This window comes from Paramormyrops kingsleyae, chromosome 22 (assembly GCF_048594095.1).
Source record: "Paramormyrops kingsleyae isolate MSU_618 chromosome 22, PKINGS_0.4, whole genome shotgun sequence".
NCBI classification, from domain to species: Eukaryota; Metazoa; Chordata; class Actinopteri; order Osteoglossiformes; family Mormyridae; genus Paramormyrops; species Paramormyrops kingsleyae.
This window is the reverse complement of record NC_132818.1, coordinates 7,629,721-7,651,553: the sequence shown is the minus strand read 5'-3', so window position 1 is coordinate 7,651,553 and position 21,833 is coordinate 7,629,721. Positions and strand designations below refer to the sequence as shown.

General features: G+C 43.7%; 1 protein-coding gene across 17 annotated transcripts in view; it reads right to left on the bottom strand.

Moving 5' to 3' along the window:
• Window positions 1–9,503: 9,503 nt before the first annotated feature.
• Window positions 9,504–21,833, bottom strand: part of nfixb (nuclear factor I/Xb) — a 116,767-nt gene continuing 104,437 nt past the window's right edge. For 12 of the 17 annotated variants that reach the window (XM_072705251.1, XM_072705249.1, XM_072705258.1 and 9 more), the window contains 4 exons: window positions 19,788–19,963; window positions 18,027–18,174; window positions 16,256–16,344; window positions 9,504–14,517 (listed from right to left, as the gene is read on the bottom strand). In XM_072705251.1, the coding sequence (XP_072561352.1) occupies window positions 14,503–14,517; window positions 16,256–16,344; window positions 18,027–18,174; window positions 19,788–19,963 (428 nt within the window). In that variant the 3' untranslated portion in view covers window positions 9,504–14,502. The remainder of the gene's footprint in view (window positions 14,518–16,255; window positions 16,345–18,026; window positions 18,175–19,787; window positions 19,964–21,833) is intronic. The other 5 variants (XM_072705263.1, XM_072705266.1, XM_072705265.1 and 2 more) reach the window with 1 other exon arrangement.

Below are 21,833 nucleotides of genomic sequence, written 5' to 3'. Positions count from 1 at the left end.
TTGCAAACATACATGCTGTCAAGGAGTCAACTTGGCATAAGTGCAGCTATGCTGAGCTTCCAATGGACTCCCAGGTATAGGGCGGGGCGACATATCGATATTATATCGCGCATGCGCAATAATCACCAGGGCTTCAGATGACAGATGAAGCATTTGCTCATGTGCCAGCTTTTCGGTGAAATACAGACATTTATTTACGCCCGCAAGTTAAGCAGTTTAGTAGTATGGCTAAAATAGGTTTTGTATGACGTCACAAGTATGATAATTCTAATAGTCACATGACGCGCAGGCGTCTTGTCCCTGAGCTTGTTTAAGCTCCCTGGGAATTCTGGGCTCTGCCAACAAGCCTGTCTGGACCCATTTTTTTAGCTGCTTAAGGATCCTTCCAAGGAAGTAGAAGCTACCTGCACCCTCTTCAGCTGCCTGTAATACTAGTATTGGGATTCCATCCTTTCGCTATGATTACAGGGCTAATCCGAGCACCTCTCTCACCACGTAACTTCTCCCTCCTCTGTTAGTCTCAGAACGCAACTCTAACCATCTCCCTTAAGCAAGAGTAGACCTTAAATGCTTAGGAAATTTCAGGGGCACCATAAGGCTTTAGGAATGCGCTGAATCTTCCTGAGTCTCCCAAAGTATATTAATCTCATTTTCTCATAATATGGTCATCAAAAGACGGCAGATTATGTGTCCATTATAAGTCATGTTTAATATCAATAAAACTGCTATTTCATAATTGCAATATGTGGTTGTGAAAGTCCCAAATAGGATTCATGACGATTTATTAATATTTTATCAACATCAGTGGAATTAGAACAACGCTTTTCTTGTTGATATGCTGCCCCCTTGTGGGAAAAAATTACAATCAGAATATTAACAACACGGTTAATGAAACGACAAACTCTTTTTTCAAAATATCTGCCCATTTCCCGATTTATAATTTGGTCGCGTTTAATAGTTTCATATTTAAATATTTTTAGATACTGTGTTTTTAAAAAGTAGACGACTATATCACGTGAAACGCATAAGGAATAAAATTCGTGTTGAACAATCATTATGTGCCCTTCTTCTATTCCATCTACTTGCCAGGAGATGGCAGCATTCTAAGAGAAATAATTAACAAAACACCAAATTGGTGTATTTCGTATGCTCGCATGTTCTCCCCGAGTTATTCTCCGGTTTCCTCCAAAAATACAAAGTCACGTGACAATGTAAGGCCGCCCAGTGATTGGCTGGCATTCTGTCCAGGGTGTTTGTCTGTTTAGCACTGCCTAGGATAGACTCAGTATTGTCCAGAACGCCATAAGTAGTTGGAGGATGGATAGCTGACCTGAAGAATGTCTGTAACTTTGCAACTTGGTATATTGAATGGTGCTGCTTCAGGTCACAGAAGGAACAGAATATTTGTATCATTTACCCACATAGCTTGAGTTTCTAGCCATAATGGAATGACAGCCATGTCTGAGTGCATTTAGTCTTACCAGCTAGGTGGTTCGCTGACTAAGAACCTTGGCCACAGGTAAGTAAAGTATAAACTTAAGATATAAAATCCAAAGTTACCCTATAAGAAACAAACAAACAGTACCCTTCAGAGGGCCACATAATTGATTGTTTGTAGGTGTTCATTGCCCCGTTGAGCTAATATCCATTTTCAATCTGAAGATCATGGAAATTTTCCTAGTTTCCCTCAAGCCACTAATTCATTACAGACCCAACACCTTTCAGCTAATGAAACAGGAGCCTCAGTGAAGGTTTTGCTCATTGCTGGTTACCTGGGATGCAGCCCAGCAGATTAACTACTAGGCTGAGTTCAGAAGAGCACAGGAATAGTCTGCCACCTCCTGTTAGAGCCTCTCTGAACATCTCTGCTCTTAAATCCAGTCTTAAAACATCTCTTTATTTCAGGCGTTAAGTCCCTCTTCGGCCTTGTGGTGGCACTGTTCCCTGTTTTATTTTGGTTTAGGCTGCATTTTGGGTTCTTTCAGTCTGCAGGTGGTGGTGGTTTGTTTCTCCAGTTGATTACAGGTGAGACCTGCTGGATGGGTGGAGTTTTCCCTAGTAGAGCCCCGGATCCACCTGCGTCAGGGAGAGAGATTCTTGGGAAGTCCACGCCACGTTGAGTTTTTCTGCTGCTGAAAGCCTGTTTGTTTGGCTAGATATATTGTGTTGCTCTCTCTCTTATTTTCTCTGGACCTTTACTTTTATGTTTGTTTTTGCTGTAAATAAAAACCCTAGATTGTTGAGCCAGCTTGTTGGGTCTTTTATGTTGTGGTTATTGATTTGGCCGTAACACCAGGGCATTAGAAACATTTTGATGTTCATGATATCCGTTTACCATGGTTACTGTTGTCATTATATATTTTATTTTGTGTATGCATTGTTTATTTTAGCTGTTCTACTCATCTTTGTACAACATTTTGGTAAAATGTGCTTTAGAAATAAATTTTACTTATCCTCGATAAATCAGGGAACTTCAAGAGTTAGCAGATGAAAACAGGGGGAGCTCTTTCAAAAGCAGATGGTGTAGGGTGTGTGGAGTTATATTAAGTTAATAAGTCATCTTTGCACCAAATGCATTTGATACAAAAACCATTTTTCATTATTGCCGCACAAAGCATTTCTTCTTCCCTCGCACTAGTGTGCACCTCTGTAGGCAGCTTCTGCTGACTCCTCTGCTGTCTGTGATCTCCTGTCTGAGCAAAACATCCTTCGTTTTTTTTTTTTTTTTTATGATGGTGTCATTTTGTGGTCCTTCAATTAACAAAATGAGCCAGTTGGAACAACTGCTCAACAGGAGTGATTGTAGGACTTGAACCTTTTAGCTGTCATTGTCAATCTGAAGAAATAGGGAGCACCACTCACCCCTAAGCTCGTGGCCAGGTATAGGTTCTAAGATATAACAGGTGCTCTATTGCTGGATAGATGGAAGCAGAGTACATACCACATACCACAGCTTCAGAGGCAGAATAACTTACAGGCTGACATAATTTTTTGGAGCCGAAAGAGAAATGAGAGAGAATTAAAAATCCTTCACAGAGTGGTGAACCTCTCTCCATCTTCACTGCACAGAGTGGCGAACCTCTCGCCATCTTCACTGCACAGAGTGGCGAACCTCTCGCCATCTTCACTGCACAGAGTGGCGAACCTCTCGCCATCTTCACTGCACAGAGTGGCGAACCTCTCGCCATCTTCACTGCACAGAGTGGTGAACCTCTCGCCATCTTCACTGCACTTCACTGAGACTCTGCCTCCCTGGGGGGCTCTTTTTATACCCAATCATCTTACTGCCCTGTTGCCAATTAGCCTATTCGGTTGTGAAATATTCAACCAGGCGTTTTGTATTTAGCACTACACAAATTTTCCAGTCCTTCCTTGCCCGTCCCAAATTTTCTGAAACATGCTGCAGGCATCAACTTCAAACTGAACACCTATTTGTCATAAAACAATAAAATTGCTCAGTTTCAACATGTGATATGTTGGCTTATTTCTATTTTCATTTAAATATGGGTTTATATGGCTTGTATACTATTGCATTCTGTATTTATTTACATTTTATACAGCGTCCCAACTTCTTTGGTTGTTTATAATCAAGCCCCCCCAGGATGGGTGGGGCCCAGGGTTGTTCAGCCCCCCCACAAATCCCACCCCTGGTCGGCTTGGACACACAACAGAGACTGACGACTTCGCATTGAGTTGTGGTTTAGGCTCTTTATACTTAATTAAAAAAATGTGTTGTGAAGTCATGTGACTTCACAACACCCCAGATCAATTATTAATTTATTAGCCATTTCATTTTTGCATTGATACATTAAAATGAGACATGATCGTCATACATCCCAAACTCAAATCAAGGACGGGAGCATTTGGAACATTTCGAAAGAGTGTTTCAAGTTTCACACCGAATGTTTTCTGGTAATATTATTGTAAGGCCCGGGCTGACTGCAGGCATCACACCCCCCAAATATAGGTGAAGTCGTTTAGAGCGGTATTTCTGGGAGGGAGTGAAAATGTGGGCTGTCCCTGAGGATTAGGTTGAGAAACACTGGTTTACACCGGTTTAAAGCATTCACGTAATCGTAGCCCTTCCGAGAAGACGAAACATAAAAGATTTTTTTTTTTTTTTACAGTGGGGGAAAAAAATGAAATCACACTAAAATAATAAAACTCACCATCAGCACAGCAAAGCGAGTGAGATGATAGGAGCCACCGCTGCGAGCCTTTAATCCTGGGGGGGTCCTGGTCCCCGTAACGTCATGAGCGACGAGCAGCACTCACACTCAATAACGCTGGTAAACATGTCATCGGAAAGCAGGGGGGGGACTTGCAGCAAAAAGCTGCCCCACAGTCTGGTGTCAAGTGGCTCCAGTTGGGTATTTTTCTGCCTATTGGTTGTGGTGGAGGGGGGGGGCTCATTAAACTGGCCCACCAGGGTATTTCCCATGGCCCCCTTTGTAATGGACCACTGATGTAAAACTTCTCAAATATTCTGGTAAATCATGTTCAAAATGTCTGTGATGCTTTTAGACGCCCAGGGTGGGCTTTGTGTGCACAGCAGTGTGGTTCGGTTTCTTAAGAGGCGGACGTCATAGTGGCACAAAGACCAAAGATCACTCGCTAAATGTTTACACACACTGCCGAAAAGCCTTTGGGGTCGGTGAGTTGTACATGGGTCTGTGTACCAAAGGCGGGAGACCTAGAGCGGAGGGGAAACGGTGAGCTTGCTCTTCCTGCAATGACTAAGGGGTCACAGTGTTTGTGGAAGCCCCCCCCCCCCAGGTACTTTTACGTCCTCTCACCCTCCAAAGATACGTCTTTAGGAGAAATTAATTCTCCATGTTTTGTGTGTGAGTGAATGTCTGCCCTATAAGGCACTGGCATGCCATGGCGGGTATATCATTCCGCCCTATCATTCCTGGGAAGGGCATCGTGCTTACCATGGCGCTGTCCTGGATAAGGGAATATGGAACACAGACGGATCTATTGTACCAATCACTGTCATCACTAATGTGTTTACAAACAACTGTTTTGTAAACATATTGCCTGTTAGACAAATTCATTCTACATTTGTCAGTGTTTACGCTAATGCTGCCCATGTCACACTGTAAAGATACCTTATCTACAATCAACTAAAAAATATCTGATAGTCTCCCCCATGGGGGGTGGGAGGGGGGTCTCAGTTTTTCAGACATTCAGACATCTGTGATACTTCCAGCTGTTCAGTGATTTGCCTCAGACCAAATGCACGGAATGGGGAGCTTCTCACATGCACTGCAGGCTGTGGATCCCTGCGGTCTGACGGGTAGAGAGGAAAGCAGCAAGTGGAGGGATTTAAGGCCGCAAACGACGACAAGGGAGGTGAAATTGTCAGGCTTTAAACTGAAAGGGAATATGGCTGAAGCTGTAGATAGTCCACAATGTCCTCTCAAGGGTGCACTGAATGAAAAGGGCAAGTTATTGATCGGGTATTCTATGACTGCAGCTAAAATCATAATCAAATCAGGCATGTCAAGGACGTCCACACATTTACAAAAGTGAGTTTTTTTATAGGTCAGGACCAGGTCCTGTTCGTCAATTTATTAATCAGAAGTTAGACAAAGACAGAAAGGCCCTAGAAAATCAGTACAGTCGGAGTGCTTAATTCCTGAAAATACAGTAAAAGAAGTGAAACTAAAAACATTATAGGCAGAGAACTGAGCCTGACCCAGAGCAGGATAAGCATTTTGATGGGATGGTTTCAGTTATATTTAAATCAATGTAGTAACTATAATTGTGTAAGGCTAAGTCACGAAGAATATCGACTACTGTATGCATAGTTATAGAATCAATTTGCACTTCTACTGTGAATGCCTAGCATTTGCATGCCCACCCAATATTGCATGGGATTCTACCAGCATGCAGTGTCATGCAGTGAAAAGAACTGGTCTTTCTAAACTGATCATGGTCTGTGTCCCCAGACTGGCATCCCGTCCGACAGAGACCCTGCAAAAACCCTAACAAAAAATGGAGAGTATTTTACAGAGACTATCAATATATCTATGTGTTTGACTGATGCTAGTTTCACAATGATTTTTAATTGAAAGTCTTATAACCGGCTGAAAAGGACATCGAGCTTGAGTCTGTGCCTTGCCTGGTTGCCAGCCGTGCTTCGACATTCCCTGATCTTTGTTCTCCTGCCATGTCATCTACAAGGGCACCTTCAGTACAGAACAAACACCTTGACCCTGCTTCCTTCCAAAGCTCTTCCTGTAAAACCTAATTTAGTATTGTCTCAACTATCTCCACACTAACATCATTTTGCTGATCATTAATTCCAATCATATCACTGCTTCTTCTTTTTCACTTTCACCTTAACTTGTTCAGCTTGTATCTGATCAGTCTGAAATTTGACATCACTGTCATTTACATTTTCTAGCTCTACCTCAAAGATGTCCAGCAGTCAGGGTTCAATTCTGAGCCCATTTTGATTAGCTACAGACTTAATTATAATCTTCTCTCCATCCAAATCAGCCAGCGGCACCTCATGAGTGTTTACGCTGTTGCACCTCCTAGCCTGGTCAGTCGGTGGAGCTCCTGGCGAGCATCCTCCATCATCACCCATCCTCCATCATCACCCATCCTCCATCATCTCCCATCCTCCATCATCTCCCATCCTCCATCATCACCCATCCTCCATCATCACCCATCCTCCATTATCACCCATCCTCCATCATCTCCCATCCTCCATCATCACCCATCCTCCATCATCTCCCCAGTCCACGATTTCATTCCATGCATCCCAGGCCTGCCAGAATTCATCATCCATCCAACTAATTGGTTTTGTAGTCGGCTTTTGGGTTCATGAGACACTGGGACAATCAGCCTGGTCAGAGGGTGGTCTTGCTGGGGAGTCAACCTCATCTTCCGCTCCCCAGTCAATGACCTCCTCCCACATGTCCCAGGCCGCTCAGTATCTGCCATTTTGTCCGGCTTTCACCATTTGCTTGTTTCTGAATGAGGAAAAACAGCATATAGGTAATAGGAAGGAGCTGTCAATCACTCATAAGACACATATGTGTGCACTGATCCAAACTCAGCAATCAGCTATCGTATTACCACATCAGATACTCACAAACAGAAGCCTAGAATAATTCCATTTTTACATATTGCCTAACTTTACTCACCATATTGTACATTTTTATTAACATGTATATCTGGCAAGTAGGAAATAACATGAAATATGCATGATGAAATAATAGCATTAAAAACTGTGACTCACCTGGCCGTCATGCTCTGGAAATGAGCTGGATGGGTTTAGAATGTACTTTCACAGCAGAGCCGTAATAAAATTGCATTATTATTGTGTGTAATAACATTAATATCATTTGATATGTTTATGAAACATGTTGCAGGCATCAACTTCAAACTGAACACCTATTTGTCATAAAACAATAAAATTGCTCAGTTTCTTGTTGTCTTATTTCTATTTTCATATATTTTATATGGCTTGTATATTTGAATTTGAACCGAGAATAGTATACAATATGCAAAGCAGGACAACCCTGACTGGTTAATCAAAAAAAAAATCACATATGTTTTCATAGTTGGAAATCTATGGAATGTTTGTGCAGGAAAGTTACAGTTCTGTCAAATATAGGCTAGAACTAGCTGTAGACTGATACATCTATTCATAACCTCCTGAGACCCAAGGAAAAAAAGTGCCCTTCAATTTTAGGTTATTTGTCTTTGGAGGAAATTACATCTTACAATTTAGATTTTTTCAAATTTATTTTTATTTTTAATTTCACAGCATGTCCTCTTTAGTGTACGACAGGAATGAATACGTTTCCTAACATCAGTGAAAAGAGAGATGCAAAAATAAAATGTCCACTACAATGGACATAAAGGAATGGGTGGGATCTAAGGAGGTTATAGCCCAATAGTTAACACTCACGGAGAATCTGGCATCTCCATTTCACCTTAGCATGTTTGTGGACAGAGGGGAAAAGCAGAACAAACCCCGATGACAGGCAGGGACTTGAACCCTGGTCTCCGGAGAACGTAAGGGGACCTTGTTAACCAAGGTCGGACTGGGACTAAATTTCCCTCCACGGTAAATATTGCCGAGGGGGGTGTGGTATGACAAGTTTTTTACAACTGAGAAGGGGGGAATTCCCCATGATGAATTTAGCAAAACTGGGGGTCCCACAATAAATTTTGCCACCCTTCAGGCCACCAAGTAAATGCCCATTATTGAAGTTGGCCAATCCAGCCCTGTCACAATGTCATTTCCTACTGAACCATATGAGTCATACTGACATGTTATTCCATGTTATTGTACAGCCCAGTTGTTAACATTTATTTAGAGGCTTGGGGGTTAATCGTCAAAGATTAGACGTCTGAATGTAAAAAGCCTAAAGAACCATCGCCTTTGGAGTTTGGACTGTTCAGCACATCAGTAGCTTTTCAGGGACAGCATAAACCCACAGTGTTATACACACATACATCGGCAATACATACTATAATAAATATTTTTACTCAGTGAACTAGGCAAACAAACTAAATAGATAAAAATGGACCGACGTGTGGATTACGTAAGAAAGTAAAATGCATAACTCATCTGGCATTTGTTGCTGTGTGTTTTCAGGCTTTTTTGCTTAAAGTTACAGCCACATTTACATGTTAGTTAACAGACAGACATCCTTTGGTCCATCAAATATCACATGACTTGCATCCATTTATACTGAAAAAGACAGTGAAACCAACTTATGAGAAAAGTTTCATGAAGGGGTTTGACTAGATCTGGGGTTACCCATGTGGATGAATTAGAACTTATTTGATTATGAATGAATAATTATCGCTTTCATTTAATTCCTTAAATAAGGTGTTCAAACTGTTTATAAAATCCAGCTGCAGAGGCCTATACCACAATGCAGGATTTCCTCGCTCAGTTGGATAATCTGTCAGATTTATGGTGCCCCTGATTAAATGGCCCTTATCGTCGTCCACTTACCTTTAGCCCAGACTACCTTAAATCCAACAAGTGATCCGGCTAAGTAACAAATACTGCTTCGTGATACAGGCTCCCGGTGAACTTTGTTGCATATCAGAAGCAATGTTCTATCAGAGGTCAGATACTTATACTTCATATTATTAATACCAACAGCACCTATAAAACAGAACATGATATTCTAAAGTAACTAAAATTAATACAAATTATCTCCACAATTTAATTTCAAAATATATTTATCAAAAACAATAAAAACTACAGTTTTTTTTTTATCTGCAGAGCCTACTTTTGCCCACAGACAAAAAATATTGAGTGTTTGTGTCATCAGTTGTTAATGAGCGTTAGTCTGCACTCATGAACAATTATCCCTCATAAATCGTTGCCAGCTGTTTTTCTATTTTTGTTACTAATATTTTAAAATGAGCTGAATATTTCATCTAATCACATTGCATGCACCACTCCAATAATATGCGTGTTCGACACAGTAAATGCATTAAAAGGAGTCCACGACACAGGGTTACAGCCAAGAACATCCTTTTATTCAACCAGTTAAAGGTGCTGTTCTTTAGGAACTGCTTTTATTATCATGGAAAAAAAACAGTAATTAACACATGCATTTCACCATGGGCTCTAGGGGCAGGGCTTTCTGGAACACAGACGCTGAGGTCACAGTGGGGGGCGGGGCCACTCATAGCCTGGCCTATACGGTGCTACAGAACAAACAGAACAAAAACATGGCTGGTCCATGCAAACTGAGCGCAGGGCTGCCCCATTTCCAGTAGAGGGCAGCAGGAGGGGTTACGTTTTTAACCAGTGCATGGTCAACCTATTATTTTCAGTTTCTCATGTTCAACTAATGCCAAGACTTTTCTCAACTTTACTGTCTCCACAGGGAAACAAATGTACAGGCAGCCTAGGAGATAATCAAAAAGCCTCAGGCTAAATCCAGATTAAGTTTCTTCATTCTGAAACCTTGAATTTAGGGTTTCTCTGTGTAAACTTCAGCTGCTGCGCCCAGCCGTGCATGAACTCAGGCGGTTATAAGGTGCTTTGAGCTCTCAGGTACTATTTCCCGCTTAATACTTTAAACAGATGGTCTCATACAACCACTGAAAAGGTGCAATTTCTCTACAATGCAAAATTATTAGCATAAATTCCTGCTGCCTATATCTTGCCTACTTTGTTTTTCCTCAAATGACAAAAATATCAAAGCAAAACCAAATTTCATTATAAAAAACAGAATAAATAGCTTAAAACACAATTCGTATGTCGTCCCCTTGTGACCCCCGACTTGTGACCGCAAATCAAGTTCCTTTGACTGAGTAATCTCAAGGCCAAATAATACCCTCTCCCCATTTATTACACCCCCCCCCCCCCCCCACACCAAGGTAAATCACCCAATATTGCCGGCCCCCCCCAAAGCCGCTACCCATAAGAGCCCATAGGCGTAACTTGTTCACTTACATTAGCTGTTCAATGGAGAAGCTGAAGAGTTGGGTATGGTGATACATCGTGAAGCGTACAGACAAGAATAACATGAGCTTACTGCATTCTGCTCAGACGAAAGATTTTGCAAATTTTTATAAACCCCTCTGCTTGGGGTTGGGGAGGGGGGACAGATGCACAGCTAGACTACTCCAGTGTCCAAGAGAGAAAAAGGATAGACAGAGGAAAGCAAGAGAAAGACATTTTTTTTTTTTGCCTTTTGTATTTTCTTAATCATTTAACGATAAAAAGAGCTAAATCACACCAATTGTCTTTAGTACTATATATACGGCTTTGAAAAGCTAGAAGAAGAGGAGGATACAGAAGGAGGAAGAGGAAAGGGACTGAGAAGGGCACTCTGGATTACAAGTTGGAATCTGTGGACAAAAGGCACTTTTCAGGGACAACCTTTAAATGCTCCAAATCTGCACTGCATGACCGCATGGATGTGTGACCGTCACGTGAATGTGCATCTGCTCTCCACCCGGAGTGCTGGGACAGAGGCGCTGATCTGCTGTATCGACAAGAAGAGAGTCCATGTCATAGACCACTCCGCTCGTCTCTTTCGGCACTGCTCAGTGTCAGCTAGGGGCAGCTTCCCACTGTCTGATGCATCTTCCAAATCTGGGAAGATCTTGTCCAAGACCGCTGCTGAAGACGGGCATAGAAAGCACGCATGTTTGCTTGTGTGTCGCATGTTTGTGTGTGCGTGCTCAGAGCCTGAAGCTCTTGGCTCCTGGCTCCAGCTGTGTAATGGGATGCTGGAAGGGCATCTCTTTAGATTCTGTCTGCTGAGATATGGATGCCGACCCCAGACTTGGATTTAGGGGCCCGTGTTGCACTGCTCTGCGTGGCGTGCCGGCCTAGCTGCGTGCGGCTTAGCTGCGTGCGGCCTAACGTTCACCTCTAGCCTTTGACGTTTGTAAAAGGGACACTTCGATTTTCATGTTAGAGATCGATGATCGTCCTCCCATGCTGTGGGTGACGACTCTTAACGAGCTGCGTAAAGGTTGAATAAAAATGCCTTTTGTCATAACCGCAAATAAAATAACCAACCCCCCCCCCCCCCAAGATACAAAAAGAGAAATAGAAGAAAATGCATTTTTCCTAAATGTGCTTTATGACAACACTTAATTTCCTTTATCATTATTTATGTATAATAAAGTTTAAATGTACTTTATATAGTAAAAAGCACCAGTCTCATTAGTGATATATCATTTTTCTTGATATTCCATGTAATTGTTCCTTCAGCCCTCCCATGAATGTTTAAAAACAATTATGAATAAAACATTAAAAAGGGAATAAACAAAAACAAGATTTTAACAATTTCCCCAAACATACAAAGACCAGGATTTTTTCTCCGCTCGTGTTTAGAGTCCCAAAGCGAAAGGACTTTAAAAAAAAAAAAAGTTTCCTCTTTTTTCACTCAACGCTCTTAACAACCTCTAACAGACGAACACAATTATCTACCCATTGCACATGGCTCAATCAACATACATTATTTCTCAATAATACTTTCCATCCAAACTGGAAAAAAATACAAGAAAATTAGGCTGTATCTGTTGCCTCGAATCTATTGCCACTTCTTTTTGTAAAAGCAATTTTTGCAGTGGAATTCCTGTGATATTTCTGGATACTGTGAAGGTTTTTTTAGTCTTTTTTTTTTTTTACAAGTTTGCAGTTTAAGGTGTACCATTGACAGTGCCAGGCATTGAAAATAACTAGACTGCCTATTTTGCAAATAAAAAAATGTATATATTCATAAATACATTTAGGCGAGTATAATATATATATTATATAATATATGTGTATAATATATATATTACTTAAGATGCTTGCAATCTTTTTTAGTCATCTGTTATTTGTAAAACCAATGATTCCCAGACATAACATTTCTTCAAAGCTTATATGTGAAAGACAAAACCTGACTTCATGTTCAACAGATTGCATAATGGGAATACAGAGGCACTTTCCATAGATGAAAAATGAAATCATCTTATCTCTCCATGAAGCTGATCAGGAGGTTACTGTCTGGCTACAATGTTGTCCCTGCAATGAAACCAACTGTTAGGCAGTCCAGTTATTTTTATTTAATTTTTTTGAGGTCAGTGGTTTGAACTTTGAAATATATACAAAGATTTACCTAAAATTAAAAAGTAATATGGGAAAGTGAAATAAAAAGCTTTATGTAACCCAAAAGAAGGGGCTTTCCTGTCCTGGAGCTTTAGGGTGATTGTGTTGACTGGGGTAGTGTAGTGATGTAGCTGTGCAGGGGGGGGGGCTCCAAGCTGCCAGTGGTCTCTATGCGCTCTACAGTTGGTACGGTGAGGGCATGACAGTCCTGAAGCACTACGCTCTGCGGTGGTCAGCTTAGAGGTTTTGGGGGGGTGGGTCACTATTTTGGTGATGTATGAGGTGCAAGAGGGAAAACGAGCTGAATTTTATGGGCCCTGGTTCTGCCTGGAACAGCCGTGAAGGGCGACCGGAACGGATCAGATTCGGAACGGAAGGACCTGCAGCTGGTACAGGGGTCACTTAAGAGGCCTGGGAGTCAAAACGTGTCTTGTGTGTTGTGAGACTTCCACACGAAGCCCTTCGTGCGGACGCAGACTGCCACAGGACCCCCTTCGTGTAGATGCAGACTACCACAGGAAGCCCTTCGTGTGGATGCAGACTGCCACACAAATATTTTTATTTGCAATTACGAAAGAACTTTTTTGGAATCCAGTCCTAGCGAGCGCCTCCCCGACAGCCCTGAAGTATAATTAAAGGTGACTCCGCCCACTGGCATCATCCCAAAGCTATGGGGAATGTTAACATTGCTGAAAACCTTACAGAGGGGGATGGTGGTGAGGAGCTGGCAGACTGCCTTGGCCTTTGACCCTCCAGCCACGTGTCAGTGCTACTGTATGGGGGGGGGGGGGGGGGGGGGGTCTGAGATGAGCGCCTGTAACTTAAACATGGATAGTGCAAGAATAAAAAAGGAACCCAAACTAAAATAAAAAAATAATAATAATCTGCACGGAAATGAAAAGAGGGAATATAGCAAGAAAGGGGCTAATGGAGAAAATAAATCCTGCTGAGGATGTGAGATGCAGACAGCCGTCTCAGCTGCGGGGCTGGGCGCTATTCCGGTATGTTCTGTGTGTGCCACATAGTGACAGTGTGGCTCTCTGCCTGGCTCTGCTTCATGCTCACATAATGTGTGTTTATATGTACAGATGTACCGGGGTCAACCCGGCGTGGAGGGGGGGGGCTACACTGATCCTTACTCATTTATTCGTGGATGTACAAAGTGTTCCAACGCCTCATATGTTCCGACAGTGCATGCTGGTTCCGGTTCGGTCGCAGTGTTAGTATTCACGCCAGTCTGTGGAATTACACGGTACGGCGCATCAGATCGCAGTCTCCACTTCCTGTCACGCTTGAGCAGACCGATCTCAAAGGGGACGCAGGCCTGCACATGCCACATCATGGCACGAGGACACTGTGACCCCCCCCAGAGCGAGACGGGGTCCTACCAAGCGCTTTCTGACCCACACCTCCAGGTCAGGACAGTCCAATTTGATCCGATTAAAGGTTATAGACTCAGCACTCGCACTGAACCAGTTACAAACTGCCGAAAACCATAACTTAAAATTAACTCCATTCATTTGTTGTTTCCTCTGCTTTTTATATTCGCTCAAAAGCAGTTTTGTTGACTTCTCTGCCACTGCAGGCCACATTCTTGTTAAACGAAGATTTTAACGATTGCTGTGGGGCGGTCGCTCCTTTGTTCCGTGGTTGAGAGATGACTCTCCATCTTCCGTTTCCTCTTCTGATTTCTGATTTTAATTTTTTTTATGTCTCTAAATATTTGATTGGTAGCATCATGATTATTCCGATCATTGTGATCATTCTGAATTTTTTTTTTTAATAAATGTTTTTTTTCTGAGATAAGTTAAGGGGTGAATTTCTGATGAGTCATTTTTTTTTTTAATTCCTGATTTTCATTTACAGAATTATAGTTGCTTAATTCAAACCAGCTCTTGTCAGAGGAACCAAGACTGTAAAACAAAAAAAAAGAGATCAAATAAATGTCTGTTAAAATTTCAGGGTCAGAAGCGTTACTAGATTGGAGAAACCCTAATGTGAAATTATTACATCACATTATACAGGAAAAAAAATATAAACAACAAATTTAGCAATTAATTTTAAATATACAGTTCTAAGGCAGAAATTTGACAACCATTTAATTGATCCAAAATATCATTTTATTTTCAAAATGGAGTCAATATAGTAATCACTTATTGAGTTGCAGGCAGCAGTGTTTAAACATCTGAAAGTTTAACCCAAGAACTTTACTAAGCCAGAACTGAAACTCATACTGTACCTTAAAGCAAGGCACTAAGTCTTATACAAACTTTGCACATTTAAAAACTGTCTACAGTACAACAATTCCTTCATTGGAGTTGGCTTGTGCACTTTATGCATTACGGATGCAAACAGGCCTCTGCGTGAAATTATCTCCAGAGCCTCCAGACCAGAGTTTGGTCCGTTGAGAGCTGCAGGGTGCAATGCATGGACGACCTGCGTAGGATCTGGGGCCTGCGGTCTAATGCGATATTTAAAGGCCACTTTGGACCACTGACTCTAATCTGACAGAAACATTCAGGAAGTGAAGTCCTGGAAACCGCTGCTTTGGGAAATAGCGCCTGTTTTGTTGTACTCCTTTAGCTCTCCTCTCTCTCCCTCAGGCTGCAGGGCTTATGAGTATTGGCCCCCACTTCCTTAATTTCCCCCTTCTTGCATCTCGCTCACCCTCCATGCGATCCTTGGCAGAACCCTGTTTTTAAACTAGCCCCCTCCCCAATAAACATCTCCTCCCTTGCATTAAGGCCATGTTAGACTAGCTATGACATCATGTCTCGTTGCTGCCGGCAACCAGACGACTGGGACATGACTCCTCAGAGGAGAACATGGCTTACAGTTCCTGCAGGCTTAGTGCCATTCCTCTCCACACACCATCCCCTCGCTTCCTCCACCAGGTGACGCTGCAGTGCAACATCTCACTGCCTCCCTCTGGCAGTGCGCAGAGCTCTGCTTTGGGCTGTGCGCACTGGCCCGGAGGTAGTCTGTTACTCATCATCTCTCAGGCCACGGGTAATTTGAGAACAGCGTAGCTTTTCTGAGTACAGAGATGTAGCGTCCCAGAGAAACCGACACGTGGCTGTAACGTGGGGGCCAGCCCTGCAGTGCTGTTGTGGCAGAAGGTAGAAGAGAGGGATGGACAGCAGAGTAAGGGAGTGGGAGCGAGGGAGGCGTGCATATTATATCCAAGTGAGGAAGTGTCAAGCCGGATTGACTTCAGGTGGGCATGGTTTGACTCTGCACTGTTTAGTTTTACTGCATGCAGTGTTAGCCCAGGAATCACTAGCCGGCAACCAGACGACTGGGACATGAGCAATAGCACTCGTGCTTTAACAAGCCTTGTATTATGTTTCACAGCTTGACACCTTTGTTGGTGTCAAAACACACACACACACACACACACACACACACACACACACACACACTGTGCTCAAACAACCAGAAAGTAGAAATTGATCGATCAGAGTGAAATGCAGTGTCTTCGCTCACAGCAGCCAGTTCAGCAGTGAGAACAGGCTGACCGTAATCATTTCAAAGCTGGCTACACTTTGCACACATCCTGACGGCACATTTCGAGCTGGAAAAGAAGCACTTCTGAATACACCCAGCAGGTTTGATAGATCTGGGCTAGTGGCACCTTTATGAGAGCCTTACCTGGGTCTGCTGGGGGATGTTCAGAAAGTTGTCCCGTGATCCGATGCTGACAAACCTGTTGGGAGCTGTGGGGCCTGGCGTGGGGTATGCTGCGGGAAGAGAGAGAGAGTCCAAACTGAACTGAACTCAATTCAACCGACCCCAGCCGAGCTGATCTGAACTGCTCTCAACTGAAGTTTCATTGCACTGGTCTTAGAGACAGCTGTCAAATGAGCCACAGTGCTCTAGCCTGGCCCTGCCTCTTTACAGAATATTGCTTTTTTAAATTTCTTGTACAAATGGGTAACATAATCAAAAATCAGTTATCCGTGTTTATTTTGATATGGATTCACTGTAATTAGTACCATGTCACTGTCAGTTACTCGCCTATACACTTGCTGTTATTGTATCAGCCATAATGTATGAAACGGATCTAACAAGAAGAATGTCAATGCCATTCCTGCGGTGTACAGCAGAGGGCACTATAGTTAAAGACCTGCATTGGACACTGGCTCAAAACCCTGAGAAATGTTGCTGTACAGCTTGGAATCAGTCAAGGCAACAGCCAGTGTAATAACATAAACCATAGACCAGTTCATGCTTGACTCGACCTCCATGCAATACAATGAAACAGACTTCAGCTCAGAAGAGACTGTGAAGTGCAGGCTGGTATCTATCCCCATAGTTAAGGGTCACAGAAGTGAGCTGAGAGGAGAAACTCCAGTGATGTGTGGGAAAGGCCTGGTCCGCCGCGGGACTCATAACTAAAATGTTTGGTTCCTCCGTATACACAGACACACGTAGACAGGATGTGGGGGGGGGGGGGCTTCGGACGAATACAGGAATGTAGTATGTTGTGTTCGTGAACTGGGAGAAGACTGGGGGAGAGACTGACAACAAGGGGGAGCACACAGTCTGTCGGGTGGTGAACAGAGGAAAGAAACGGTCTCGAACAAGAGAAACAAGACAAAAAAAAAACTATTAGACGAAGAATGAAAAGTTAAACCAAAAAAGAACAATTTCAAATTAAATTTTAACAAAGGTATAATTTAAGAAAATTCAGGGGGAAAAAGAAAAAAAAATGCTCCGCCCAGTGCCCCTCATGGTGGGTGAGAAAAATAAATGATCCAACTTCTTCATTGGAAGAAAGTCCCCCAATGACTTCACTGGCATTTCAGTTGCCATGACTACTCTGTGCGTTCACTGCAATGCTGCAATGCACCCACTGACTGCCAACGATTCTTACAGGATTCAAAGAACTGAAAAATCATGCGCTGGATTTTTTTTCCTCTTTTTCTTAATCAATGTGGTCATGAGTTTTGATGCGACAGACAGTGTGGCCTAAATTTACTGTCTATCAAAAAATGTTAAAAGAAGAAGAAAATTAAATAAAAGTTTGAGAGCTTCAGAAACTGTGTCCCAGACACACACGTGTCCCAGTCTAGCAAGCTCAGAAAAAAAGGGGATTTAAGTGCTGTCCTGCCAGAGCGCTTTGCACATGGAGATGGGTGTCGGTACAGCGGGGGAATGAGGCTTAGGCGCGTAAAAAAAAAAAAACCTGCCACTGATCGATTTGAAGATCAGAAGTTGGAAGGCCGGGTGCAAAAGTGGTTCAATGCGGAGTGTAACGGGGCAGGCGGGGGCGGGAGGGGGGGGTGGGTGGTCGCTGAGAGAGGGTGGGGTGGATGCTGCATGGTTTGGGATCGCTAATGGGGGATCTATTTTGGTTCTGCCTGTAATTAATGTCTTTATTGTTACTTTGGGTGGGGGGGCAGTCTGTGGCGTCACTTACACGGAGGTGCGGGCGAGCTGAGTCCGCCGTCAGGGGGCGTGCTGCTGGGTTTGGGGTCGGGCATGGGGAGGGGCACTGGGCGGGCCACGGGGGGAGGAGGCGGCAGCAAGAAGGAGCCCGCCATTTTGGTCTGGCCGCTCGCGCTGGGCTGCGGACGACACACACAGGGTCAGAGCGGCGGGGGCTGCTTGCACACGGCCGAAGGGCGGGTGGCTCCGGACGCGTGGTCAGACACCGGCAGAGGATGCAAACTCAAAGCCACAACAGAAAGGTGATGCAAAAGTTATGTGCGGATATGTGGGAAATGGAAAAAAAATGTCCCAAAATATGTCAATGAGGGATCTGGGGGCGGGCCAAAGCTAAAGCCTCGATGGGATTGGTCCAAAGCTAAAGCCTCGATGGGATTGGTCAGAGTGATCCTCAGGGAAAAGGCAGCCAGATCCAAGCCCGCGGAAGGCCGTGACACATCTGCATGCCAAACCAAAAAAAGGGGGGAAAAAGAGGACTCCATGTTGGACGCGGGTACCCTTCATCTACCCTGTTAGGGATTACAGACTGCGGGGATGGGCGGAGCAAAAAAAAGAAAAAAAGTTCCTCCGAAAGAGTAGATAAGTCTGACAAGACACAGACAGTGACATTAAAACATCGTTTAAAGGTATGCTTTGTTCTTCTTCAGAAGTCCTCAAGGAAAGCAGACACATACAGACAGGACGCGAGCGGTTTGACGTATAACCTGTCCACGCATTATCTCAAAGGGGCGCTGCATCACAGCGGCACTCTGTCAGTGATATCCTCGCGCCAGTGGCATTATGGGGGGGGAACGTAGGAGAACAGGGAACAAAAGGGCTAAGGAGTTTTTGACCAAAAGGTCGTGGGTTAAAATCTGAAGAAGGACCCCTGCAGATTGTGAGTGTGAAAATGACAGCTGTACAGATGACATGATTCATAGCAACTAAAGCGTATCTATGAGGTGTGTCCGTCCCCAGTCACAAGGAACACTGGCAGCTTTAATTTTTCCATCTTGAATATATCCCGCCCTCACTGTAGACTGTCCCCATATCAGTGATTATGATGAATGGCTACAATTTCATCTGCTGGACTAAGGTGTGCGCGGTAGCTGGAGGGAAATCAGCAGAGAGTTCATCTATGAGAGCTTGAAGGCAGCATTTGGAAACCCTGTCTGAAATGGTGGAAAATACAAAATAAATGGATGTTTTGAAAGCAATAATCATAATCTGGATGTTCAAAACATGACCAAAAGTTTTAGCGTAAAATTCACCACCACACACCCGCATGCAACACAGTCTTTTATGCAGCAATGGCGCAGCTCAGGTTTTATGCAACTACAAGCAAACACTAGCATGTGTGCTTCAGAGCTTAATAGGGCACAGTCTCCCTGCCAAAGACCTAAGATCAGCAATCAGCAATTGCTCATCTGAAACATATTTAACTTGACAACCTCATCTGAGCATGTCTGGCCGACTCGTCTCACTTCCAAAATCTCTTCACATATGTGGTTGATTACTATAAGCAGCCCACTGGCTAGTTAATGAAGCACATTTTTAAAGCAGACTCAGATATTTTCATTAAGCGCTCTCAGAAACTCTCTTGAAAGCGTTAATACTTTCTAATGCTAACACTGGACTTTAATGCTAGCTAATGTTTACTAGCTAACATTTACTCTTAGTAAGATATTAGCATGTGAGTTTGCTTGTCCATTCATGCACGTGTGCACCTAAGACAGGAGTGTGCAGGGGTTACCTGTGCGCCAGCTTGTCCGGGACCGTCAGAGCAGACGAACTGCACAAACTCCTTGAGGGGGTCTTGTCCCGGGTGGTGATGGTAACGGATGGTAGGGTGGGCGAAGTAGGGACTGGACTGCTGTATAATGGAGGAAGAGGGGAAGTGCAGGGCGGAGGCCGAGGCACGGGGGCTCCCTGGGAGGGCAAAGACAGGGCCATTGTGGGTCAGCAGGATGACACAACCCCATGGAGAATCACACCGCCCTCCGGAGGTGAGGTGGTGACATAACATGTAATACTGGCACTAATGGGCCAAAGTGACATGAGAATGGAAGTGAGTCAGCAAAATTATAGGAGTGAAAAATAATGAAAACCTTTCCAAAGTGACTGGCATTCCACAAGCCAAGCCAAGCTGTCCAATTGGAGAAGAGATAAGTGACATTCCTATTGGACAATCCTTACATTTGGCTTAAGTAGAAATCTTGCTTTGTAGAACACCTCCCCTGCTCACCACATCCTAATACAATGTGTTTTAAAATATTCCTTAAATCTCCCTCACTCCCCATATCAAGGGCCTTCTATATCAAACCTCTTTATAAAAGGACGTCACAGTACAACCATATCATTCACAAATACTGCCCCCTAGCGTCAGGGACCAGTCAGTTCTTCTTACGTGCTTATCAAAACAGCGTGAAGCAGTTTCAAGGAGCGCGATTACTGTCATGCGATGGAGTGTAAACTTAAATCGCTATATCAATAGGAATGTATTCGAGTGTCCGAGTATTACTTTACCAGCCGTATCCACACAACATTAATCAGTGGTTTACAGAGGACGCCACACACGTCCTGTCACCTCAATAACCAAGATGTCCCTTGATCTTAGCTTCGGGGCATTTTTGGCCCACAGCGTCTCCTTATCCCTCGCTGCCTCTTTTTATTTCTGCTTTCTCTTATTATGCATTGAGACATCATCCAGCTAATGTGCCCCCCCCCCCTCCCCGCCCCCCACTCATCCTAAATCAATCCAATAAACACTATATCTCAACCCACCTACGCACAGATCAACACAAACCCATTTATTTTCCTACAAATACATGGACTGCACCACCAAACAGACATGCAGTCATGTAGGCGTTGAATCACATACATACTAATACACACATACGCACACACATTCATGCACATCACAGGAGATAAGCGTCGGGTTTATCCAATAAGACAGTACTGTGAAGCCCATATACATTTAAGTTGCAGTGCTGGTCAGTGACATAGAGGAACAGAGTGCCTATATCAGGCAGAAAGAATCTCATCTCATTCTGTTCTGGGTCTATTCTACCATAGTGGTGAATAATAAAAACAGGAATAGAAATGTAGGCCCTGGAAAGGATTGGTCAAAATCAGTCCCCTTGCTTAAAAGTTAGGGTATTGTGCACAGCAGATGGATTGTTACCCAAACTCCATATGCTGTGTCTCAGACTCAAATTTGGCCAACTCAACCATCGCTAGATGGACCACCGACAGTGTGCTGACGACAATGATAATCTTAAAAATACGCCATTACATTCAATGGCAGCAAAGCTTTGCATTTCATTCTCGTTCCATTTCCAATGTGAAGCAGACTTTGTACCATGCTGTCAGTACCCAGGGGGTGGTGCAAGCCTCCACCGGCGGGGCCACACAGATCTACCAACGGAGAAGAGACGCAGGGATGAGGGACGGCGGAGAACACCGAGTCACCCATGGGGAAGCGCAAGAGGAACCCCCACACCAAAGCAGGGAGAAGACGGCAAGGGACGGGCAGGGGGTGTGGGAAGGACGGAGGGTGGAGAAGCCGGACTACGCAGACACAACAAGGAGACGATGGAGAATGAGAGCTGTCTGCACTGACTGAGCTGTCAAGTGGCCCGTCTGAAGTGAGTTAATGAGATACCCTCTGCGTTTCCTCAACTGAAGACAAAATAGTCAGACAGGTCTGTCTGCTGATGTCACCCAAGCCACCATCAAATCCAACAAACCACACTGACTGCTATGGAGAGGCAAACTGATTCACAGACTGACCAGCCCT